Source organism: Coregonus clupeaformis, chromosome 16, assembly GCF_020615455.1.
Source record: "Coregonus clupeaformis isolate EN_2021a chromosome 16, ASM2061545v1, whole genome shotgun sequence".
NCBI lineage: Eukaryota > Metazoa > Chordata > Actinopteri > Salmoniformes > Salmonidae > Coregonus > Coregonus clupeaformis.
Genome location: NC_059207.1, coordinates 46,114,418 through 46,141,815, shown reverse-complemented (window position 1 = coordinate 46,141,815; position 27,398 = coordinate 46,114,418). Strand labels below are relative to the sequence as shown.

The 27,398-nt window shown below is 43.9% G+C and overlaps 1 protein-coding gene across 8 annotated transcripts in view; it reads right to left on the bottom strand.

Moving 5' to 3' along the window:
* LOC121585002 (autism susceptibility gene 2 protein-like) overlaps positions 1–27,398 on the bottom strand; it is a 399,498-nt gene that overhangs the window by 136,670 nt on the left and 235,430 nt on the right. For all 8 annotated transcript variants that reach the window (XM_045225745.1, XM_041901300.2, XM_045225746.1 and 5 more), the window contains one exon: positions 1,586–1,615. In XM_045225745.1, coding sequence (XP_045081680.1) covers positions 1,586–1,615 — 30 coding nt within the window. The remainder of the gene's footprint in view (positions 1–1,585; positions 1,616–27,398) is intronic.

Genomic DNA, 27,398 nt, shown 5'->3' with positions numbered 1-27,398 from the left:
ATTGATACAGTAGCCTATATACGTTTTGAAATTTAGGCCTAAGTTACGGTATTAAGTCTAAACAGGATGTGCTCTTATGCCTTCAGCTCGATGGTGGCTATACAAGGCTGCTATACTAAGCCTACTAATGACAATTACATTACTTATTATAATGATGATCATAATAATAATAGTAAATATAACAATAAGGAGATCAAGAAAAAGTAGGGTTATTATATATAATTAATATAAATATAATTGTTCTTTGGAACAGTGTAAACAACACTAAATAAATTATAAGTAATCCCAGAGAGGCTGTTCTAACGAAAAAAAAGTGTAAAGCCTTTATTACAGCATAGCAAAGATTAAAAACAGCCGGATTTGGGAAATAGTTTATCAGACGATGTGGTTACTTGACACTTGGTGCTCACGGAATCAGTAGGCTATTAAACAAACACTCAAACAGGCAACACAAGCAGGATCTGTCTTATTTCTGTAGATATATATAGATTATTTATAAAGCCAGGCACATTTAACAGTTAGGCTGTTGATTATAGACCTAAATAACTTGGGGTTTCCTCTCTCCTCACTATTCTTAGACAATTAAGGCATGTAATATAACCATATACAATTTCAGTAGCACATGTCTTAAAGTGATGGACGGCGGCAGGTAGCTTAGTGGTTAAGAGCGTTGTGCCAGTAACCGAAAGGTCGCTGGTTCAAATCCCCGAGCCGACTAGGTGAAAAATCTGTCGATGTGCCCTTGAGCAAGGCACTTAACCCTAATTGCTCCTGTAAGTCGCTCTGGATAAGAGTGTCTGCTAAATGACAAAAAATAAATAATAAATAAATAAATAATGGACTGTGCCATTCCCATAGTGTCTCCACAATGGATTAGTCCACAGGCGCGAATCAGACAGGTGTCTTGTACACCATGATTAAACATATATTTTTTTGCTATATGCTCAACTAAAGAAATCTCGGTCGAACAACAGCCTATCGACCAATCAATTGACCAGTCGACTAAATGGGGTCAGCCCTAATGTACATATCTACCTCAATTAACTTGCAACCCTGCACATTGACTTGGTACTGATACCCCTTGTATATAGCCATGTTATCGTAACTCATTTTGTATCTGTTATTACTTTCATTATTAAGTGTTTTACTTTTCTATTATTTCTCTATTTTCTTTTTTTCTGCATTGTTGGAATGGGCCCGTAAGTAAGCATTTCACTGACAGTCCACAACTGTTGTTTACAAAGCATGTGACAAATAACATTTCATTTGAATTGATTGAATCTGATCTGGCTCGTGGTGGCCCAATGCCCTATAAAGACACTATGTTGCTGTTTCCTTTATTTTGGCAGTTACCTGTATGTTTTCCTTGTCAGTTTCTTTCTTTCTGTTACTTATCTGTAGGATGCAAATGCTCAACAGTAGTGGGACTAGTAGCATTGTCTGTCTGTTATAACTCCTCCTCATCTCCTCTCACTTTAACAGAAGGATGTTTCTTCTTCTCCAGTCAGGAACTCAACATTTGTTATTCACAACTCCTCAAGTACACTTGATGTGGTGGGGAAAAATAAACAGAAGAAAGTCTTACCTTGTCATCAACGTCACTCTCGCTGTCACACTGCAAGGGAAGAGAAAGGGGAAACATAAGGAATTATTCATTTTATCCCCCCACCACCACCAACCTCATAATCAGTGCAGTTGTTATTTTTATGTGCGACTTCTCGTTCAGTGACAGCTTTCAACACAAATGAGGGTAGATGAAGGGAGAGAAAGTGTCGCGTTTGAGAGTTTTCAAGGTTCTATAGCAGTACACAATACAATACAATAACGCTATTCTTGAGTTTCCTGTGCAAATACAATAGTTTAAAAAAAGTGGAAAACAAATATAAGTATAGCGAGCATGAGTTGTCCAGTGTCCATTTTGCATTCAACAGAAACGTGTCCTTCACTCTTTTGATTAGGATGTGAATTCATCATTGTGCTTTCCACACATCATCAGATCATAATATCCTATAACCAAAATTCTCCATTAGTATGTTAACATGAATGTATTTCACATTTGGTAGTAAAATGGACAAAAAAATTTTTAAATGCAAATGTGCAATTATGACCACAACGTATATAACCACTTGTCTCCTGCAAGGCTAGCATTCCTTTACAAGGCACAAAAGCTGACCTCATTTCATCTCTACTTCTGTTTCTCACGTTCATTAGGTGTTAATAGTGAATAAATGCTCCTCCAGGTCGCTCCTCTCTCACTACAATGGGAAGTGAAGTTGTGGAAACAGGAGTGGACCAGTTGGTCAGACCTCCTGGACCTCACAGTGGGGGAGTCAGGGAGAAAAGAGAAAAGCTATTCAAGCAAAGAGCCATAGAGAAGAGAAGAAGAGAAGGCCCCCTGAAAAACTGCCTGCCTGGCTTCAATCTGTCAATTAAGTTTCTGTGGCAACATATTTAAGTGCCCCTCTTTATTTTGTTTAACTGCTTTTCAGAGCTCCGGCACAAAGGGAGACGTTGGGTCAAAGGAGGCACAGCGGTCCTTTGTGTTGTAGCGTGGTGGGTCCAAATGTATAATTAAGTAACAAGTAGCAATCAGCACTACAGATCAGACCTGGGTTCAAATACTAATCGAAATCTTTCAAAAACGGTTAGCATTTGCTTTAGTCTGCCTGGAGTGCAGGATGGGGCAGCGTTTGCACTTTTGTGACTATTCTATTTGTTCTATTGCACCTGAAAAACTCAATCAAGCCCAGCTTAAGTATTTGAAATGATTTCAAATAGTATTTGAACCCAGGTCTGCTACAGTCCAGAGGCAAGGATCTCTCCAGAGAGCTACTCTCCTGCCCTCGAATCCTCCCATTCTGTGGGTGAATGACAAATGACTTCTTCTGACTGGGGAGAGTGGTAAGTCAAGAGATTCTGTGGCTCAACATGAGTGACTGTGTGTGTGTGTGTGTGTGTGTGTGTGTGTGTGTGTGTGTGTTATATCTGTCTATGTAACATCTTAAGGCCATGCTGAAGTCCTAACCTCCCATATTGAGCCATTCTTACAGAAGGAAGGGAGTCGAAACATTTAGACTGGAGGTCAGATCAATGAAAAAGAGAGAATAGACTTATTAATGCTTTGATTTCCTTTCTATAACTGATCATTAACGATGGTATTCTGAGGCAGTGAATGAGAGAGAGAGAGAGAGAGAGAGAGGATAATCAAATGGTCCTGACTTTGAAATGGCTTTTACAACACAAAGCCTGTTTGGAACAAAGCAATGTTCCATTGTGTACCATCAGTTGTGCGCATGTGTATGTTTGTGTGTGTGTGTGTGTGTGTGCATGTGTCTATGTGTGTGAGTTCAGGATTAGAGAAAAAAAAGCCTGTTTGCTGTCTGTCCCTTAATTCTCCAGGGAATGTTTGCAAACCCTAATTTCAGGGCTTTACTTGTCAAAAGGCATTATAGGTACAAGGTATTAAAGAAACTGGAAGTGGCTTAGGCTCCCTGTCAATCAACTTCCCATTCAGCACTGGGAGTTCTCTGCAAATTGATTGTCACACATTTCTACCCAGATGAGCCTGTTACTGACTCAACACAACCTGTAATCAAGCAGCATTTGTCTCTCTCTCACCACTTAGTCGTTTGTAAAACAAAATCACCACATTCAAAAAAACGGCAGAATTTCTCCTTCATATGCCTGTTGACAATGTGCCTGGAATTAAATGGATCCTGGTTTGAGATCATACCCAGGGAACTGGGATAAATGTGTTCTTAGTATGCACCACGACGGCTGCCTGCTGCTGCCGGGCGGCTCATACAGTGACGCTAGTTCCCTCTGTTATTGGGGCCGGGCTGAAACCCTGCATGGGCGGTTGAGAGGAACAGGAGGATTCTGGCTGCAGCTGAATTCCCCAAGCACAGACCTGCAGGCTGGTCTTACTGAGGATGAGGATGAGAGCAGAGGATAAGGAAGCCACAGAGGAGGAGGAGAAGAAGGAGGAGAAGGAAAAATAATATCAAAATAGCACAGCAGGGCTCTCATCCCCCCTCACCAAACTCTTTAAGAGACATCTCCTGCAGCAGAGTGTAAATAGAGGACTAGAAGAAGGATGGGGTTGTTCTCAGCAGGGTAGGAGTTGCAAGTGAAAAGTGACAAAAAACAACAGCACTAAACAGATAGAGGGGACATGGAGGTGGCTGCAGAGGAGATGGAGGGGGTCTGTCAGGGCTGTGCTTGGTTATGATCGGTCCAGGCTATAACTCAAATCCAATCAAATTGTATTTGTCACGTGCCGAATACAACAGGTGTAGGCCTTACAGTGAAATGCTTACTTACAAGCCCTTAACCAACAATGCAGTTTTAAGAAAAATATGTGTTAAGTAAACAATAGATAAGTAAAAAATAAAACCAGTAAAATAACAGTAAAAATAACAGTAGCGAGGAAATATACAGGGGGTACCGGTACAGAGTCAATGTGCGGTGGCACCGGTTAGTCGAGGTAATTGAGGTAATATGTACATGTGGGTAGAGTTAAAGTGACTATGCATAAATAATAAACAGAGTAGCAGCAGCGCAAAAGAGGGGTTGGGGGACAATGCAAATATTCCGGGTAGCCATTTGATTAGCTGTTCAGGAGTCTTATGGCTCGGGAGTAGAAGCTGTTAAGAAGCCTTTTGGACCTAGACTAGGAGCTCCGGTACCGCTTGCCGTGCAGTAGCAGAGAGAACAGTCTATGACTAGGGTGACTGGAATCTTTGACAATTGTGTTGAGGATCAGCGTGGCAGATGTGTTGTTACCTACCCTTACCACCTGGGGGCGGCCCGTCAGGAAGTCCAGGATCCAGTTGCAGAGGGAGGTGTTTAGTCCCAGGGTCCTTAGCTAAGTGATAAGCTTTGAGGGCACTATGGTGTTGAATGCTGAGCTGTAGTCAATGAATAGCATTCTCACATAGGTGTTCCTCTTGTCCAGGTGGGAAAGGGCAGTGTGGAGTGCAATAGAGATTGCATCATCTGTGGATCTGTTGGGATGGTATGCAAATTGGAGTGGGTCTAGGGTTTTTGGGATAATGGTGTTGATGTGAGCCATGACCAGCCTTTCAAAGCACTTCATGGCTACAGACGTGAGTGTTATGGGTCGGTAGTCATTTAGGCAGGTTACCTTAGTGTTCTTGGGCACAGGGACTATGGTAGTCTGCTTGAAACATGTTGGTATTGCAGACTCAGTCAGGGACAGGTTGAAAATGTCAGTGAAGACACGTGCAAGTTGGTCAGCGCATGCTCTGAGTACACGTCCTGGTAATCCGTCTGGCCCTGCGGCCTTGTGAATGTTGACCTGTTTTAAGTTCTTACTCACATTGGCTACGGAGAGCGTGATCACACAGTCGTCCGGAACAGCTGATGCTCTCATGCATGCTTCAGTGTTGCTTGCCTCAAAGCGAGCATAGAAGTGATTTAGCTCGTCTGGTAGGCTCGTGTCACTGGGCAGCTCGCGGCTGTGCTTCCCTTTGTAGTCTGTAATAGTTTGCAAGTCCTGACACATCCGACGAGCGTCGGAGCCGGTGTAGTACGATTCAATCTTAGTCCTGTATTGACACTTTGCATGTTTGATGGTTCGTCGGAGGGCATAGCGGGATTTCTTATAAGCGTCCGGGTTAGAGTCCCGCTCCTTAAAAGCGGCAGCTCTACCCTTTAGCTCAGTGCGGATGTTGCCTGTAATCCATGGCTTCTGGTTGGGGTATGTATGTACGGTCACTGTGGGGACGACGTCATCGATACACTTATTGATGAAGCCAGTGACTGATGTGGTGTACTCCTCAATGCCATCGGAAGAATCCCGGAACATATTCCAGTCTGTGCTAGCAAAACAGTCCTGTAGCTTAGCATCTGCGTCATCTGACCACTTCTTTATTGACAGAGTCACTGGTGCTTCCTGCTTTAGTTTTTGCTTGTAAGCAGGAATCAGGAGGATAGAATTATGGTCAAATTTGCCAAATGGAGGGCGTGGGAGAGCTTTGTACGCGTCTCTGTGTGTGGAGTAAAGGTGGTCTAGAGTTTTTTTCCCTCTGGTTGCAAATTTAACATGCTGGTAGAAATGAGGTAAAACAGATTTAAGTTTCCCTGCATTAAAGTCCCCGGCCACTAGGCCACTCTCTATGAGCGTTTTCCTGTTTGCTTATGGCCTTATACAGCTCATTGAGTGCGGTCTTAATGCCAGCATCGGTTTGTGGTTCTAAATAGACAGCTACGAAAAATATAGATGAAAACTCTCTTGGTAAATAGCGTGGTCTACAGCTTATCATGAGATACTCTACCTCAGGTGGGCAAAACCTAGAGACTTCCTTAATATTAGATTTCGTGCACCAGCTGTTGTTTACAAATATACACAGACTGCCACCCCTTGTCTTGTTCTATCTTGCCAATGCAGCGTAAACCCCCGCAACTGTATGTTATCCATATCGTCGTTCAGCCACGACTCGGTGAAACATAAGATATTACAGTTTTTAATGTCCTGTAGGTAGGATATTTGTGATCGTAGCTAGTCAATTTTGTTATTCAATGATTGTACGTTGGCTAATAGGACTGATGGAAGAGGCAGATTACCCACTCGCCGTCGGATCCTTACAAGGCACCCCGACCTACGTCCCCGATATCTCCAGCGAATGACGGGAATTTGGGCCTTGTCGGGTGTCTGAAGTAAATCCTTTGCGTCCGACAGTACGAGGTGAGTAATCGCTGTCCAGATATCCAGAAGCTCTTTTCGGCCGTAAGAGACAGTGGCAGAAACATTATGTACAAAAGAAGTTACAAATAATGCGAAAAAACACACATAATAGCACAATTGGTTAGGAGCCCGAAAAACGGCAGCCATCTCCTCCGGCGCCATTATAGCTAACTACATAGTATTATAGGTCTATGCTGAGTCTATGTTAGGTCTACATTGGGCCTATGTGGGAAAGGGCTACAGTGGGGGCTGCATTAGGCCAATGCCATCCTGTACAACAGGGTTCCCTCGCTGTTCAACTGAGAAGAGATCCTCTGTGCTCTGGCAGTCAGCTAGGGCCAAGCGAGGAGGGGGAACACATCAGCCAAATGGTAAAAATGGAAAACCACAAACACACCAACCTCCCCTAACCAACAGCAGGACGGCAGGCCAGGCCAGTCAGAGGGGACGTTGTTAAAAACCGAGAGATATGTTGCTCACAAAGTTCCCTGACAGGAGCCCCAGCGGGTCCACCCTCTCATGGATATTCAAAAACAACCCCCACCAAAAAAGAAAAACATTTGAGAAACCTGGCTACTGGTTCAGATGCAGGCGGAGCGAGGAGCAACATCTGCACCTGGCAAACGCAGCCGCAGCGAGAGGAAACCAGGGAATAGCTTCACCGGATGGCTCAGACTCCCTGTCCACCCCCTTCCCTCTCCTCCCCTCCACACCTCAGACGGATGGTTTTGACATTTACACAGCTTTCAACACTTTAGGAGCAGGAGATTTATTTAGACAGAGTGCAGACTTGACCCGCGCCGGGTCTCAGTGCTAGGCTAGCTCCAAGACGACCCGATATCTCAGACCTGCAATGAGGCAGCAGGGCTGAGGAGGGAGAGAGGAGACCGGGATGATGCTTCAGGAAATTTTGTAATAGACGTGTGGGGGAAGATAATAAGCGCTGCGCATCCCGGAGCGCATTAAAAACGACTGCCCAAATTAATCACACAGTTCCACCTGTCACATTCTGAGGAGACTTGCGATGAATTTGCCTCGTAGAAAGAGGGAGAAACCTTTCCGGCTACATAAATACTGCCGCAGCGTCAATGTCTGTCGGGGCTGTCTGCTTGAATACTGATTGGGGTCATCCTGGCTGTGAGATATCCACAAGGATGCAAAAAAAGAACGGAGGCTTGTGGCGCATACATTTCACTGCCAGCTTGTGCTCCAAAAATTCAACTGTGACATTATACTGAAACTATTCATATTTGTGCCTCAGCCAAATAAAATAGTCTCAGAAATACCACCACCCACAGATATGATTAGACCTCATATTCACTATTGACAAAGCCTAAAGGGTGAGATAGTTGGGCATCTTCATGTTGTCAGAGTCCAGGGACCGATCTCCTCAGTCCTAAATGGCAATCTTGGTTTATTATTGGCGAGCGTGGTGAAAAGCACAAATTCCATACTGTGTGAGACCTCAGAAGCACTCTCTGCAGGCCTTATGGCCCATCCAGATACACAGGGATCTAATGGTAGCTTTACCCATGAAACAGCCACAATTTCCTCCACCTCAATTTCCCTCCTGTGGCTCCAGAGATGAGGTATGTGATATTGGGTGTGTCCCAAACGGCACCGAAGCGGAAAATATTTTTGATATCTCAGATTGTTCTGGCAAGTTTCACATATAAACTTCATTGAGAGGAAGGATGTTTGACATGCTTTTTACATTCTTATCGCAAACCTTTTTTTGTTGTTGTTGAAAATCATGATTAAAGTGGCCAGTTTAGGCCCTTTTTAGACCTATACATGCCTCCTGTAAGACCTTATGATCCGTACATGATACAGACAACATATTGGTGTCATTGTACTCCTTAGAGTGTGCTCGAACATATGGAATATGTCTAGATTCTGAAATACACATTTTCTAATACATTTATTCAACATTAAAAATATTAATATTTTAAAACAATCCTTTTTGATTTTGTTCAGTTTAAGACATATTGTTTGGAACAATATAATCTACAAGTACATCAAATGTCCAGAGTGCGCTCTCTGCTAATTCTGAAGTTCGGATTATGAGCACCACCAACACAGTGGATGGTAAATGGAATCAAAGGGAATTCCTTCTGCTGGTGAATATGCAATCCTAAAGGAGGGCTATGATTGCTTAATGACATATAATGTCAATTTCTATGTATAAAATGGGTCATATCATTAAAAGTACCAGAGAGCCCATTCTGGAAATTAGATGAGTTTGAAGAGTATATTGTTCCAAACAATATGTCTAAAAATAAGAAAAATCCAAAAGGGTTGTTTTGAGATATTCATATACATTTTTTCATGTTGAATAGATGAATGTGAAAATGTGTATTTCAGAATCTGGACATGCTCCATATGTTAAAGCACACTATAAGGAGTATAATGACACCAAGGTGTTGTCTGTATCATGTACGGTTCACAGATCAGGTCATGATTTTCAAAAAAATTGTTTGTGATACAAATGTAAAAAGCATGTCAAACATCCTTCCTCTCAATTAAGTTTCTAAGAATTGCCAGAACAATCTGAGATCCCCAAAATATTTTACGCTCCCGTTTCCGTGGAATCGCCCAATAGGGTGCCATTTAGGAGGCAGATTTTGGCCCTGCTGGGGTACCCTGCCACTGCCGCCACTCCTAGGGCCCCAGGACCACCAACCACCAGGCAGGCATGTTGTTAGCAGTAGCCCTGGAAGTCTCTATTGCAGCACAGAGCATGGCACCAGTGTTAAGCACTTCTTCTAACAGGACTCACACATCCATCATTCATGGGGCTGATGTTTTTTGCATGCTCCTGTATTTTCAGCCCCCTTTCAGTCCCGACACCATCCATGGGAGAAACATCATGATGAGTCATCGGAGAGGCTGGGGGGTGGGAGAGGTTGAGACAACGCTGAAATTATTCTGATTGTGTGACAAACAAGGGGAAAATTCAACAAATAAACCTCTCTTCTGGGCGCGCTACGGAAGAGCGCACAATGCCTTGGGTTTGCTGTAAACCAAAGATAGAGCGAAAACAAAAATGCTAAGTTTTCAATAGAGGGAGGCCAGTGGTTACGTTATGTTTTCCCACTGTAAATAAAATAGCTTACTGGCACCACAGAGCTCATGGTCTCTAACACTGGACTTTACCGTTTACACAATTCGACTACCAGTGACACCACCACTAAACCTTCTTAACCTTTGAGAAAACAAAATAAAAAGATCTCCTGGCACCTGCATACGAGTCCTGCACTCTGATTTGACCAAAGGCTCAGATCCATACAGCCATTTGACCCTTGACCTTGCCTGGGGGCTGCATGGGAAGTCAGGGGCCTCATTTATAAACCGTGTGTACGTACAAAATATACCCCAAAATGTGTGTGCACCACGCAAAAGTTGGCATTTATAATAATTTTACTTGACTTGAGAATGTGCTCACCTCCCGTAAACTTTAGACCGTGCGTACACACACCTGCTAGTGGTTAAAATATTGTATGCCAGCTGGCAAGTAGGTCAAAGTATTTTGTGCAAATAGGGGATATGAGGAAAAGCTTATTCATAAAAAACAAAAAACAAGAAAACATATTAACAAGAATGCAGCCATTTGCCGTTAGTGAGAAGAGGGAAAATCTGTGTTTTATTTTTAGAATTGAAATTAATTAGACATAGGAATCTTTTTTATTTTATTTTATTTTCATAACCATTGCAGAATAAATTTCTCACCTTTTCTGGCCGTGATGTGTTCATATTCCCGAAGGAGCCATGTGCATCTCTCATTTAATTGGACCTAGTAGTCTAGTAAATAGATACAGGAGGCTATATGTATTTCAAGTTTAGCAATATCATTGGCAGTGCGGTTTATAATACCATATACAGTCAAATTTAACATTTGTTTTCTCTTTCAGAAACTGACAGTCCATTTCCAGAAACAGCATAAATTACTGCTAAAGATGAAAACATTCTGCCAACAAAGTAAATAGACTGGTAGTTTATGTAAAATATTTGACAGTATGAGTAGGCTACAGTATTGGTATGTGATAGGAGTGCAACATCATTGCCTATTTAATCTCAGAGCCTATACCAAGGCAGGGCATAGAAACCCAATAATCTATTGATAAGCTAAATATTGAACAACAATTAGTCTTTTGCATGCTGTGGCCTAATCCCAATAGTTCCAAATGATACAGAAAATAAAGGGCGTTATTGTCACCATAAAAGGTTTTCCTGGCAGTTTTACGACAGGTCTGATTTATAACGGGAAACATGCGTATGTATGCCCCGCGCCAAGTTTCTAAATGTCAATTTTTTGTACGTGCGCAGTCTTTTCAGAATTGGCGGACACACATATTTTTTGTGTGAAATTTACGCAACAGTTATAAATGAGGCCCCAAGTGATTACCAGGGGTCAGACTGAGGTCTGGGGAGTAAAAAAGGGTTCCTTCCCTGGGAGGAGCTGAGGAGCTGACACACTTCAGGGAGCTGAATAACAGGACATGTAAATCAACCAGAGTGAGGAAAGATATAGGCCTGACCCCCAACCCTGCCAGGCCAAGCCAAGCACGGCTTTACAAAACCCAGACCCCGTGCAAACAGCCTCCTTCAGGAACAGCCAGCCCAGCGCTTCACTTCACTTCCAGACAGTGGTGTAAAGCACTTAAGTAAAAATACTTGAAAGTACTACTTAAGTAGTTTTTTGGGGTATCTCTACATTACTTTACTATTTATATTTTTGACAACTTTTACTCCACTACATTCCTAAAGAAAATTATTATTTACTTTTTACTCCATACATTTTCCCTGACACCCAAAAGTACTCATGACATTTTGAATGGTTAGCAGGACAGAACATTTTTCTAATTCACACACAGCGCTTCACTTCACTTCCAGACAGTGGTGTAAAGTACTTAAGTAAAAATACTTGAAAGTACTACTTAAGTAGTTTTTTGGGGTATCTGTACTTTACTATTTATATTTTTGACTATTACTTTTACTCCACTACATTCCTAAAGAAAATAATGTACTTTTTACTCCATACATTTTCCCTGACACCCAAAAGTACTCATTACATTTTGAATGGTTAGCATGACAGAAAAATTGTCTAATTCACACACTTATCAAGAGAACATCCCTGGTCATCCTTACTGCCTCTGATCTGGCAGACTCACTAAACACATGCTTAATTTGTAAATGATGTCTGAGTGTTGGAGCATGCCCCTGACTATCCGTAAATTTAAAAAAGTAGAAAATGATGCCGCCTAGTTTGCATTATATAAGGAATTTGAAAAGATTTATACTTTTACTTTTGATACTTAAGTATATTTTAGCAATTACATTTATAATATAATAATAATAATATGCCATTTAGCAGACGCTTTTATCCAAAGCGACTTACAGTCATGCGTGCATACATTTTTTTTTGTGTATGGGTGGTCCCGGGGATCAAACCCACTACCTTGGCGTTACAAGCGCCGTGCTCTACCAGCTGAGCTACAGAGGACCATTTACTTTTGATACTTAAGTATATTTAAAACCAAATGCCTTTAGACCTTTACTCAAGTAGTATTTTACTGGGTGACTTTTACTTGAGTCCTTTTTCTATTAAGGAATCTTTACTTTTACTCAAGTATGACAATTGGGTACTTTTTCCACCACTGCTTCCAGAGCAGTGCAGAGCATGTGGTCAAAAGACAGGCAGGAGGCAGGGAAACGGAGGGGGAGAGTCCCCATTTAAATTAAAGGACTGCCTTCCCGCTGGGCACACACTGGTTGAATCAACGTTGTTTCCACGTCATTTCAATGAAATTATGTTGAACCAACGTGGAATAGACGTTGAATTGACGTCTGTTCCCAGTGGGTTGTGCCTTCCAACTAGAAATCCCTCAGCCTTTGCTTTCAGCACTCGCTAGGGGAGGGGGCCTGAGGGGGTGTTGGCAGGCTCTCACAGTAGTCTGGCTCTGGCAGGGAGAGGAGAGGAGCAGACTCTAATGGGACTGATAGGAGAGAGATTGGGGAGCATTTATTCATGAGAGAAAAAAACAAGCTGCCAAAAAGCCAGCAGAAAAGGGACTGGGAATACACAACCATATTATGAATACGCAACAGCCCTAGGAGAGAGAAAAAAACCGGAGGCGGTAGGGGAGTTAGAGAGAATTGGACAGAAAAAGAAGGGGGAAATAGAGAGAGAGGGAGGCGAGATCGAGAAAGAGAAAAATACTGATTTACAGTGTCCATTTTAGCAGCTCATCTTTCATTTAGCTCCACTTGGCTTTCTGTTTTCTCCCCTGACCCTCTCCTCTCTCTCCCTCGCAGCTTCCAGATAACTCCACAACCACCACCAGCGGCAACCACCTCCCTGTCAAGAGACACACACCCACCCACGCATGTAACCCCTGGCCTCCCTCTGTTTTGTCATGGCTCCTGGCCCCCACCGCAGAGCTGTAGAAGGAGCAGAAAGCAGGCACTGGAAATGTAAGTCGGTGTAGGAGAAATTAGCAGAGGAAGGAAGGAAATGGGATGTTGACTTGAACTGGCCCTGAGGGCAGCTGAGAGTCTCCCTTCTCAGCTCGGCTCCGCTGGCTACCTGACAGTTTGATGGAGTGAGTGGAGGCTTCCCTGAGGCCCGTCTCTCACACTGATGTAGCTCAGTGAGGAACAGATTGAGCCTCCGGGCATTGCTCTATACTCTCTCTCTCTCTCTCTCTCTCTCTCTCTCTCTCTCTCTCTCTCTCTCTCTCTCTCTCTCTCTCTCTCTCTCTGAGAGAGAAAGGGGGAGAGAGACACATGCAGTTGAAGTCGGAAGTTTACATACACCTTAGCCAAATACATTTAAACTCAGTTTTTCACAATTCCTGACATTTAATCCTAGTAAAAATGCCCTGTCTTAGTTAGTTAGGATCACCACTTTCTTTTAAGAATGTGAAATGTCAGAATAATAGTAGAGTGATTTATTTCCGCTTTTATTTATTTCATAACATTCCCAGTGGGTCAGAAGTTTACATACACTCAATTAGTATTTGGTAGCATTGCCTTTACATTGTTTAACTTGGGTCAAATGTTTCGGGTAGCCTTCCACAAGCTTCCCACAATAAGTTGGGTGAATTTTGGCCCATTCCTCCTGACAGAGCTGATGTAACGGAGTCAGGTTTGTAGGCCTCCTTGCTTGCACACGCTTTTTCAGTTCTGCCCACACATTTTCTATAGGATTGAGGTCTGTGCTTTGTGATGGCCAAACAGTTCTATTTTTGTTTCATCAGACCAGAGGACATTTCTCGAAAAAGTACGATCTTTGTCCCCATGTGCAGTTGCAAACCGTAGTCTGGCTTTTTTATGCAGGTTTTGGAGCAGTGGCTTCTTCCTTGCTGAGCGGCCTTTCAGGTTATGTCGATATAGGACTCGTTTTACTGTGGATATAGATACTTTTGTACCTGTTTCCTCCAGCATCTTCACAAGGTCCTTTGCTGTTGTTCTGGGATTGATTTGCACTTTTCCAATCAAAGTAAGTTCATCTCTAGGAGACAGAACGCATCTCCTTCCTGAGCGGTATGACGGCTGCGTGGTCCCATGGTGTTTATACTTGCGTACTATTGTTTGTACAGATGAACGTGGTACATTCAGGCATTTGGAAATTGCTCCCAAGGATGAACCAGACTTGTGGAGGTTTACATTTTTCTTTCTGAGGTCGTGGCTGATTTCTTTTGATTTTCCCATGATGTCAAGCAAAGAGGCACTGAGTATGAAGGTAGGCCTTGAAATATATCCACAGGTACACCTCCAATTGACTCAAATGATGTCAATTAGCATATCAGAAGCTTCTAAAGCCATGACATCATTTTCTGGAATTTTCCAAGCTGTTTAAGGCACAGTCAACTTAGTGTATGTAAACTTCTGACCCACTGAAATTGTGATACAGTGAATTATAAGTGAAATAATCTGTCTGTAAACAATTGTTGGAAAAATTACTTGTGTCACGCACAAAGTAGATGTCCTAACCGACTTGCCAAAACTATAGTTAGTTAACAAGAAATGTGTGGAGTGGTTGAAAAACAAGTTTTAATGACACTAACCTAAGTTTTACATGTATGTAAACTTCCGACTTCAACTGTACATGCAATAGACACACATACATACACACCACACACATACTTCCCTGTATCTCTCCCTCCCTTGGACATCATTGTGATTAGCACTGCAGATGCTGTTTACTGAGTTCCAGCATACGCACAGGGGGAGAGACAGAGGTAGGATGAGATGGAGGGAGAGACGGAGGGAGAGTGAGTGAGTGAGAGAGAGAAATAAATAAATAGGAGCTAGGGAGAGAGCGAGGGGGAGTCAGGGGCTGTGAAGGCACATAATTAATGAAAAGAGTCTTGCGGCAGCCCACTGTGCGCTGGTCAAGAGAAGCATGTGCCTACGGGGGGCTCTACTGCTAATTTCAGGGGGCAGCCAAGCGTTTCACGCTAGACTTGTCATTCGGCCAGAGGGGCATTCATGCTGGGTGACAGCAATTGCGAAAGGGGGCCATTCTACCCCCTCCTTTTCCTCCATCCCTTCCCTCTCGTCTCCCACCCTCTTTTCTCCTCTGCAATGATCAAGAACTGTCATAGGCAAGCTAAAGAATTACAAATGAGTGTCCTGTGGCACTGGCTGGGACTGGATTCAACTCTCCCTCTCTCCTCAGATGGCCAGGACAGCATAGCTCATCTCCAACCCCCTGTCTGTCTGCAGGCTTTTGTACTCAGCTTACTCTACAACCAGTTAACACAGCATTAATCTACAGCAAAACAAGAGGGTTCATCCCAATCCCAAATCTAATAGAAACACAACATGTGAGCTCCTGCCCTGGGATCAGCTGAGAGCAGCAGCTCCCACACTAACGCTGCATCCTAAATGACACCCTATTCCCTATATAGTGCACTACTTTTGACCATAGGGCTCTGGGACATACAGTAAGGCCCAATCCCTCCCCTATTACATGTTCTGTCTGTCTGTCGTAGAGATGAAACCGCTGGCCAACAGATTTAATCAGTGACATCGACTTCCAGAGGATTTGGCTTGCCCTTGGGTTATCGCTGAACTTTGAGAGAATAGAAGAACAAAGTCATTGGAAATCATTAGGGGGTAGTCTAAGGAAGATGGAGCAGAAGTCTGGTCTTCGCTGTGGTGCCCAGAATAAGAAACTCTCCTCACCCTTGGCTGAGGTGCTCATCATGGAGACTAGGCTACTGTTTAGAAAATGAAAGGTCAGACACTTGTTTTCCACAGCACTACTGACCGCTATGGAGAGAATGAACAGCACTACTGAGGGAGATAGAGAAAGAACGAGAGAGATTGAAAGAGAGAATAAAGAGAGAGAGAATAAAGAGAGCGAGAGAGAGATGTTAACAGCTGGTTCTATCCTCCTTAAAAAGCGGTGTCTGCCTCAGGTATGTCAACTGATAGGGGGGGGATAGACAGAAGCAAGAGGGATGAAAGGAGGAGGGTTAGAGATGTAGTCGGTAATGAAGGGTAGGAGGGGAGGGGTGGAGGGGTGTGGGATGAATTAACCTGAGCGCAAGAAGGACATTTCTGTTAATCTTTCCAAAACAAGCTATCATGAGAGATGGAGCAGGGAAGAGAGAGGGAGAAGGAGAGAGAAGAGAGCGAGGGGGATGAGAGAGAGATGAGAGCAGAGAGAGCAGTGAGAAAGCACAGAGAGAGGGGCAATTCCATGGTAACGGAATGTCACCCTTTAAAATGTATACCAAACAGAAACCATTTTACAAGAAGAACTGTGCAGATACAAAGTTTGGTAACAGATTAAAACTGAGGGAGAGTTTACCATAATTCTGTTACCAAACTATGCATCTGCAGTTTTTCCAGTAATTTTGTATTTCTTTTTTACTGTGTCAATTGTTCAAAGTAGTCATTGTGCATAGAGTTGTATGGTTTGTTAAACTTTGAAATCAATGGTTTTTGTTTGCCATACATTTTAAAGTGAAAAATCAGAGTATCAGAGTAAATGTGTTACCGTGGAATTGCCCAGAGAGAGAGAGGGGGATGAGAGAGAAGGAGAAAGGAGGAGGGGAGAGGAGGGGGGGGGTATTCACAGTGAACATCCTCAGGCTGTGAATAATTTAGAGGAGCACTGGGAAGACGAAACAAAGACGAACACAAAACACTGGCAGCGTTTGACCCAGAGCAGCAGCTACATCAGCACACATCACAGTTGAGAGCTCCCTCTCTCTCTCTCTCCCTCTCCCCTCCCTCCCAGTCTCTCTGTTTTTCTCTCTCTCCCCTCCCTCTCTTTCTCTCTCACCACTCCCTCCCTCTCTCCTCTCTCTCCCTCAGAGCCAGCCAGTGAGGAAACAGCTGTGCTCTCTTCATGTTTCGCCTCACAGTCTATGAGACCCAACAGAATGGCTGACAACTCAGTTCCATGTACATCCCACTGTCACTTCCCCCATTCAGCCAGCCCTCCCTGTCCTCAGAGAGAGGAGAGAGACATGACGCTGTCTGCCACTGCTAATACTGAAGTAGGGAAGCTGGGCTCAGCCCAACCCTCATGGAGCCCAGCCGTCCCTGCAGAATGCAGATACAGTGCCCATCAGAGTCAGGAGCTCCTCTCCTCTGCCAGACGTAAAGACAGCTCTGAGACAATGCAGCTAAAATCAGCCGGAGGATATGGCAGGGTAGGGTAGGGAAGGGTACTATACTGCAGACAGTAGGGTTCTATAGTGCGGATGGAGCAGAACAGTAAATAATGTCTGCTCTTTCTGTTATTAGGGGGAGGAGAGGTTAAATGGAGCTTATTAAGCGCACTTCGTCAGGGCACTATGCATCACTACACCTGCTGAGGTAGGTGTGTGTGTGTGTGTGTGTGGTGCAGTGGGCTGAGGATGGCATCTGCGGAGGGAGTGACAGTTGGGTGGATGGGGGTGGGAGGCAGGAGGCAGGAGGGGTGGGGTCCTGTCGCTTATCAACACTGCAGGGCGAGGTCATTTATTACCGTAATTAAACTGCGGCCATTTACAGTACGGAGCAGCAACATAATGAAAGCAAAAAACAAACAAACAAAACAAGTAACATACAAAGCTACTTTCTAAAACAAAGAGCTATTATCTCTCCCCCTCTGTCTCTCTCTCCCCCTGTCTCTCTCTCCCCCTTTGTCTCTCTCTCCCCTTCTGTCTCCCTCCCCCTGCTTCATCTGAGCGGAGGCTGATATTAATGGGATGTCCCTTGTTTGTAAACGTGCCAAGTTGTGTGCACCACCGCAGGCTGTCTATTACAGCAGGCCTCTGGGGTGCCTGCTCCATATGGTGTCACATATGGCACTCAGCAGCATCAATTAATGTTGTTATAATACTGATTTTTATGAGCTGTGTTTTCACTCCTTCTCTCCTCTCCTTTATCTTAGATTCTCTTCATTTCATCCCACTCCCTCTCCCTACCTCCATTGCTTGTGTGTGTGTGTCCGTGTGTGTGTATGTGAACCTTTTGCCCGCCTTCCTTCCCCTGAGTCCTAACAACCTGTCTTTTTCTCAATCAGAGAATTTGGGCTTTTGAGCTAACCTGTGAAAGCTGCGTGGTGCTATAGAACCACATTCAAAGGCCCTGAAACATGGGGCCTTACTCCCTCCTGTTTTAATGCACTAGCTACAAAAGTTAAACAATTGTCAACGTGTCAGATTCTCCTACAGCAAAGGAAAGAAAAGCTTCTGAAATAGAAAAACTGCAAAAAGTTCAAGACACTTAAATTGTACCAGGAAGGGAAAATTAGATAATGTGAATGTATAATAGTGAATATGGGGGTTGGAGGAGTCCTTTATTCATCTCTTCTACCTCCTGTAGTGGTCACATCAGGTCAGCATTAGGCCTTATCAGAAGGATCATTTGTACGTTAAGTGTGTACAGTACAAAGCCATCCTCACACAGGCAGACGCATGTACATGTAAAGCAACGGAATGGGGTGGTTTCTAAACCTGAGTGACTTTTGTGTCTTGATCTGACGGGGAGGAGAACAAGAGAGCAGCAGAAAGCCGCGGCGGTACGGTGGAGTGGTGCTCAAAGGGCTTCCACGCCAACATGCACAGCAAGCTTCATCAGAGAACGAAAGAACGAGAGAACACCACAATTAGAGGGGAGATCACTGGCAGCCCGGTGAGGAACGCTCCTCCCGAAACAAGAGCACCCCCCTTAACAGAACGGAACTCTCTGGTTTGAGGAAGAACACACTCAAAGGGGCTTTAAAACGTTTCGGATGGCTAATCACTCTCAGGATGAAAGAGTTCCGCTGTGAGGATCGCCGTGTACGGCGGCGGCATCTGCGGAGAATTGGGGAGAAGACGGGTAGCTTCCTCATTCTGATTCCTATGATTCTGATTGTTTTGTTTCAGCACCTCTTTTAGTTTCAGGCAGGCAGACAAGGCAGTGAAGCCAGGCAAAGAAGGCAAGCAAGGCAGGCCCGTTTGAAGGTGCAGTCAGACTCATGCTTTGTAGTGATATCTCCAGCAGCACAATCTCATTACCGTGTGATGTTAGGAGGAGAGACGCAGCGCAGGGGTGGATTGTCATCGCATAGCTGTCAAAAGTTCCAACAGGGAATAGAGATACACTGACTAACTTCTATGATCTATTACTGTATATTTCCCAGACTAGGCTTTATTTTAGCATGCTAACACAGTCTCGTGGCACACAGGAGACGGGAGTTAGAACCCCGGTAAGTCACACTATGTTCCCCAGGCCCATAGAGCTGATAGGGATTCAACTGATTCACATGGGCAAATTAAGCCCTGCCTGTGACATACAGTAAGTCTATACATCTAATGTCCAAATCCCAGATGCAACTATAAATACTCTGTAATCCCTAATCTCTGTGATGGTCTCTGTTTCACTTCACGGTGGTCCACTTTCTGTTACAGTACAACTACTTAATCTGAACACATAGTGTATTACAGTCTTAATGTACAAACACAACTACAAACAAGAAGCTATTTGTGTTTTGAAGGTGAACAAGTTCCAGAGGGCAACAACATCCCACACCTCTCTTAAACTGGGCGAGAGCTCAGCTCAGAGGTTTTACTTCACATTAAATAATCCTTGCCAGTTCCTTTTGGATGTCCTCTCTAAGTTGATTTCACAGGGGCCCCTCAGACCCAACCTTCCGACGAAACGTTGCTTTATTCTGTTGAAGAGGCCAGCCAGAACCAGGGATTGATTGAGAAAAGTGCCTGGTTACCATGTGAACCCGGCCTGTTGCTGGGGAGACCGTCACAAAGTGCTTCCTGGGTAATTCTCGAGGTCACTGGTTTGGTTTGTGCTTGGCCGTGTGGTGCAGATGGGTCCACCCTCATTCAAGGCCCAGCGGGAGCTCTTTCATTAAGCACCGTGAATACCCTCATTCATCCCCACAACCTCAATTGGTCACGCTGCGTCTATGCACAGGGCCCAGGACAAACGTTTCCCTTTCTTCCTCACTCCCCCCCCCACCTTCGTCATGGAGTTTTTTTGTTCTGGCTCATCAAAGGTATCGTCAAAGCCTCAGGAGCCAAACTTGAGACTCACAAACACACCAGTCAACACATACAGATTTGTGTTGGCCTGCAGAAACAGAGGAAAGGTAAGAGACTAACATTCCTTTGTTTGTTTTCTTTCTAAACCTTTTAAAATGCCATTCATGACCCAGCTCCATTTTGGTACACCATATTGTGATCCCAAAATCTCATAACAGCCCTACATAGACAACACCTCTGACTTTCCATCAGTAACATACTGTGCCACACTCCTGCTCACAGGTCAGCCTGCTGAATTCTGCAGATTCTAGCTCACATAATTAAATAGAACATGCTGGCCTAGTTGTAGCATAGTTCAGGCTGCTGTATTCTCCATAGAGAGAGCCTAGCTGAACAGCCTAGTTGAGCTCTGCTCTGGGCCATTCCAGTGCTAAGCCCCTCTGTCTGTCTGCTGAGCTGAGGCACTGCTGTAATGTAATGGATGTGCTTAGCCCATGCAGCTGCTGGGTGGGTCGGCCCTTCATTCTCCCCTTCGCCTCATCCCAGGCTCTAAGAGAGTCTCAGGTCTGGCCTAGTGAGAAGTGACTAATTGCGTCTAGTTGTTAGTGCCCCTGGAATGAGATCCACTTCAAGCAGTGACAGGCTGTGCAATCATTTGTTTTTTCCCTCTTTCCCCCCTCCACTAGATTTACCCCTCCGCTTCTCAGCCTACTGGGCTGTAAAATTTAGCGGACGCCGGGCAGGATATGGAATGAGACCTGGCATCTTCGACGCTAACGCTAACCTTGAGAAGAAGGGCTGCCTGCATGTGGCACCAGAGAAGGAGAGGCAGCCATCTTGGACTGGAGAATGAGAGGAGGAGGAGGAGGTAGAATGACACTCCTTTATAAATCAAAGAGGACAACATCCAAGAGTGAAGGAGGATGACAACAGAGTCCATATGTGCACAGACAGGGGGTGTGGGGGGACAGGGAGGGGTGTACCCATAACAAAAACATAGCGGGAGTCCTCAGTGATGTTTAATGCACCATTATATCACACATTGGCTGCTGCTAGAAACAAGATGGCGGCAGGGTGGAAGACAGGTTTGATTAAGACTGGAGGCTTGTTTCCATTGACGCTCAGGAAGGCGCATGGAGAGAGAGAGAGAGAGAGAGAGAGAGAGAGAGAGAGAGAGAGAGAGAGAGAGAGAGAGAGAGAGAGAGAGAGAGAGAGAGAGAGAGACTCTTTATTAGAGATGATTAGTATTTTCTCTCCTCCTCCTCTGTCTTTATTTTGTAATGTGCCATCTCTGTTATTCCCTACCTGCATTCCCTATGCCACCTCGAGCCTCAACTAGTACAACAAATGGATTACGCTATGATTAATAATTAACATTTTCCGCGTAATATTTCAGAATGTAATTTTATTTGTATTTTTTATACATCCCCTATGCCTATCGTGTGAAGGAAAACAAAGGAGCCTTTAAATTAAATTAACTCTTGTGTGAGGCATATTTTAAACCCCAGCAATCCATTACCATGTAGAAAAAATTAAACAACCCCCAGCCACAGTTATGATTTGAGCCCCTGTTCTAGAGAACAAATGCCTACCCTCCATCCCTCCCTCCCTTCATCCCTAACACATGACATTAGTGCTGTGAGATGGTCTCTCCACAAGAGATTAACCAGGTTAAAACTCCCAGGCAGCTCTCTGGTGGGGCACTTCTCCCCGCTCTGGGGTCTGCACTATCATTTGCAGGAAAATGTCTTCAGTAATGAAGATTCCAGGCCCATAAATCCTACTGGCCTCACCTTCCTTTCCTCGCCTTCCAACTCCATTGAACAGCTAGTAAAAATTCAGTTAAAAAAATTCATAGAGCAATTTTACCTCAAATCCCTCCCAGCAAGCACAATTATGGAACTTTCATCTCAATTGATTTATGTGCTGGGCAGGAGAAGAAAAAACAGGCTGTAAATCATTGTTTTTAAATGGAAGGAGTGCTTAGGCCTTTAACAACTAGGCAGGCAGGCAGGCATACAAGCTGCGTGTTACAGTGGGAGGAGAGAAGAGTTGGAGGAGATGCAAGGGAAGGAGGAGGGAGGATGGGGAAGACAGGGGGGTATGGGGGCGTAACGGAGAGGGAGCAAAGGGAGAGGGGGGGCGTAGCTATTCCACTTGATTAATAACACTAATCAAATTATACAGTGTTCCACTGTGCCCTGAAATCTGGGGCCATAATGTGTTCTAATGGCGAGGTTCATGGAGCTAAACTTCAGGCGGAAAACACCATGCCACTGCATCTGACTGCTGCACATCTTAATGAAGGCAGTAAAACATCAATTTCCAGCAGCCATGCACACAATGAAAGAAGAGATTGTATTGTAGCACTGCGCCCTGGCTCCACGTACTGTAGCAAAAATGGAAGACTGTAACAAAAGACTGAGCGAGAGAGAGAGGGAGAGGGAGAGAGGGGGAGGGGGTTAAGAATATGGGGGCAATAAGAGACAACTATCTGAGGGGATTTAAAGGAGAGAGCCGCACCAGAAATAAGTGGATGTGGTGGTAGAGGGATTGGTGGTCCTTCTAAATGTTTTATTTTGGGTGAGAAGTCCGCCTTTGACACGCACAATATCCTGCCTGCTTACGGATGAGCCGGCCTGCTTTGCTACGACTGTTATCCTTAAAGGGGCTGACAACAGCCACATTTCATTACTATTTCACGACTGATGTGCCTAACTACAGACTCCATCCATCCAGGCCTCTCTCTATTCATCTCCACACACCCTGCCTGTACAGCTTTTGGTAACTCCTTTGCTTTTTGTCAGCACTACAGATACAACAGCCATTGCTCAACTAGACTAAAAGGTGGGCTGGATGCTGGATACTGCAGGTGGGAGGTGGGGGAGAGAGAGTTTTTTTATTTAACAATTATAGAACAAAGGAATATGGCTAAGGCCTTGGCTGTCTTCTAACCTATGAATCTACCTGTAAGCTGAGTGGAACAAAGCAGCTCTGCTATGCGTGGTTTCATTTATCCTGTCTCTAGACACGTAGTCAGAAAAAAAGAGAAACATTACGGTTCGGATTAAATCAGGTAAATTACACACGATGCAAACAATAAAAGCCTGCTATAAAAGCAAACATTATTTTAGTCTTTAGGCGGATTTCATGTGGGAAATAAAACTAACAAACCTGAGAACACAGATTGTTACTGTTATTATTATCATAAATAGGTCTCATGTGTTTTTTTGTACGTGCAAGCAGGCAGCCTCAATCAGGATGAAATGCAGTTTTAATTTGATGGAGCTTCCTGTTTTGACTGGCTCCGTTTCTATTTCCACACAAACAGTTTGACTGTCGCCATGCAGAAAACTCAATCAGGCCGAATTACATGTCTATCAGATCAAAATGTAATTGATTTGAAAGGCGACATGATATATAACTACATGACAGTGAAGGCACAGTGGGGAGTCTCCGTAGGGATCAGCCTATGGGGAACTCATTAACGCTAGCTAGATTCTGAATTATTGAGTATTAAACTAAAGCAGAGACATTGAGGGATAGGAATCCACCATAACAACTTCTTAAGTGTTTGTCTCAACTTACAGCAGGGCAACCCAAGACATCTGTGGGCCCGCCCGCATATCAATATTACAGTGAGTTAAGTTGTAATGGTCCATAATTTAAAGGGTTCATAAAGGTAGGGTCAGGTCAGTGCGTACATACAAGTCATCCTTTCTCTCTCTCTCTCTCTCTCTCTGTAACGCTTCATACACGTAATCCGATCTCGCTATCATACACGTAATCCTATCTCTTTCTCTCGTCTCTGTAATGCATGTTATAAAGTTGGAGTCAGTGCGTACACATCTTATTTCTCTCTCTTGTTTCTGTACGCATGTCATGAAGGTAGGGTCAGTGCATACTTACACATCATACTATCTCTCACTGAAACACATGCTACTCCTGTGCAGTGATGTCACATCCTATCTCTATGTTCTTCTAGTAGTCAAACCACCACTGAGACTGGAGTGAAAAGGTTAGCGGTTAGCTAGCATTAGCTCGCAGTAGCAGCACACCACATGCTGTGCCTAGTATGAGAGCTGTATCCCTGTCTCTGTATGAGCTAGTACTAAAGTAGACACAAAGAGCTAAAATGAGACAGTAGCAGGCGTTCTCTACTCTGGGGGACTCAGCGTGCTCTCTCTCTTTCCCTCTCTCTCTCTGAGACCCAGCATGTCTCCCTGACCCTGACCACGAGGCCCACAGGGCTTCCCTGAACATTTAGCTGGCAGCAGGGGCCCTGTGGAGAAGATAAAGATATAAGCCAGCACAGCGCTGTGCGGTGTGGTGCGGTGGGGCCTCCACATCCCTGAGGAGCCCAGTGGCTGTCTACTCCCCCTGGGAGACTGGAAGAGCCATACCCCCCTCTCTGCTCTCTCTCTTTCTCTCTTTCTGCCTCTCTTTTTCCCCTTCTGCTAGCTTACCCAGAAAATGAGAACTCAATTAATTCCAGGGAAATGAGGGCGAGGGAGGAGGAGGCCCTGGAGCCCAGAGCGAGAGAGTGAAAGAGAGAGAGAGAGAGAGCAGAGTGGAGCTCCCTGTCGATTCTGTGGCCTGGTTAAGGCAAACACAGGCAGAGCTGTGACTGGGTGCACAGGGGAGCAGGGGAGTGAGGTGTGCATTAAGTCTTTATTAAGTTAATCCTGTCTACAGTTCAAACATGGCTGATGAACGTCCCTCATTAAAGAGCCAAGCGGAGCGAAGGGGAATATGTACACGAACCAGTCACAATGGGACAGACAGACAGAGGCAGAGTGAAAGAGAGAGAGAGAGTGAGCGTGAGAGTGATATAGAGAGAGAAGGCTGAGCATGAACTCAAAGCCCTGAGATGTAATTAAAACAAAGCTGACACTCAACACCACCCAATACTTGGACATAAAGTGCCTTCAGAAAGTATTTACACCCCTTGACTTTTTCCACATTTGTTAATCATTTCAGGAAACTAGGTGTATATCACACGTCACTACTTCACAGGAGAGGCCATTTTTGGGCAGAAATCCCTTCTGGAACATGTGAACTTTCATGTGCCTTAATAACATACGTGTATGCCATCTGTAAATTATGAATACAATTGTTAAATTACAAGCCTAGTTGGTTTAGCCACGGAAAAAGACAGGAACCTTCCCGCTAGCCATGATTGACTGAGATAATGGATGGGCTGGACATGCCGAGAGAGGAGTTTGGATTGGTCTTCCCTGTAGCATGCTTCTGGCTATAACCTGAGCTTTTCAGTATGTGTAGATAATCCTTTCTACTGCTGCTTTTTTGAAAGATATCATGAAGAACTGCAAAAGTGTTGCTACCGCTCTCCACTTTCTGGAAGATTATCATGCCATGCTGACACTCTCTGACTCTGAAAATTAATCAGACAATGAGGATATCCCTGATTTTAGGTAAAAACATTTTCATTGAACTAGACATTGTACAGTCTTCTGATGACAGTGATGGGGAATAAACAGCGATCAACAGTGTTGTTGTCAAGGAAGAAGTTGACCAAGTTTTGAAATCAGTGAAATGTCCGGTGGAAGCAGAGTATGATAGCTAAGGAGATGGAGAAAATTCTGGCGTTTGATTGCAAATATGCGGAGGGAGTTGAAAAGAGAACACAGAAGGCTGTTGTATAAAACACCTGTCTTCCAATTACATCTTCAAAGTAAGGGCAACCATGGCATCTGTGACAGAGGGGGAGAAGCGTTCATCTATGTATACGGGTTTAACGAGCTACATTTTCAGCTATTATGCGTTTCTAATTTTGCTTGCTAACATTACGTGTCTGATCTGTGTAGTAATATTATTTGTATCTCAGAAATCCATTTGCATTGCTAGTTATAGCCTAATGTTAGCTAGCTAGCTAACATTGAACCTAGTTGGTTAGCTTTAGCTACCTGCTGATTCATGCATGATGGCTAGCTATGACAATCAGAATGGGTTGGGATCATTGCCGTGTTCAAAACAACTGGGAACTCGGAACTGGCAACTCATAAATCTCCAACTTCAGTGCTTTCTAGACAACTGGGAACTTGAGCAAAAACTAGCTCCAACTGGGAAAAATTATTTTTAACGGTCATCCAACTCGGAATTCCAACTCGGGAACTCGGGAGCCCCAACTTTCCGATCTGAAGATTCCTGATGTCATGATTTGACCTCATATTTTTGCAAGTTCCCAGTTGTCTTGAAAGCACCATTAGGTTCATTGTTTAGCTAGTTAGTTAGCTACATGTCTAAACAAAAGACTCCACTTCGCCAGATGATTACATGACCCATCAAGTTAGCCAGGTGTGTCTGGGGGTGATTACGGTAATCTATTGTATTTCATGAACATGTGTACATGTCTAGACAATAGTGACCCATCCACTTAGCTAAATGTGGCGGGGGGAGTTATAGCATTTCTTTCACATGACCCATCAATTTAGACAAGTGTGTCTGGGTAAGAATCATCTAATAATTATAACATTATCTGGATACTTTCTATTTTTTATATTGCTACTATGCAAATATGCAAGTAACCATTTCACTGTACCGTTTACACCTCCTGTATCCTGTGCATGTGACAAATAAACGTAGATGTTATTTGATATAGTGTGTGTTTACCAGAGACGGTAATGTGAAGAACAACATGACCTGTACCAAAGTCAGATTAGGATATAGGCCAAGGACTAGATAAAGTGTATTTTTCTACTACTTTCACCACTTTTAGTCTTGAAATCTTTGGTTGTTTACTACACTACCTTACTCGCTCTGTTTAGCACATGGCCTCATGTGAATCCTTAAAGAGATGGGTGGAGCTAAGGCTTAAGAGGGTGTGAACGATGCTGAATGGGTGTAGAAAAAGAAGAGCTCTTCAGTAGGTGTACCAAAACATTCAAGTTACATTTTCTCAAAAGTGGGGTTACAAGTTTACCAACTTTCAAAGCAGAATTACTTTCCCATTGTTCCTCAACTGTGGTGTATGATATACCATTTTCTAGCTCTGAGTCTCTACTTTTATCCAATGTAAAAAACACAATTTCAAATTTTGCTACATAGGATCGAATCAAGCTGGTCGGTCACATTTTGTTGTGTTACAAAGTGGGATTAAAATTGATTTAATTGTCATTTTTGTCAACTATCTACACAAAAGACCATGCAATGCCAAAGTGGAAGAAAAATTCTAA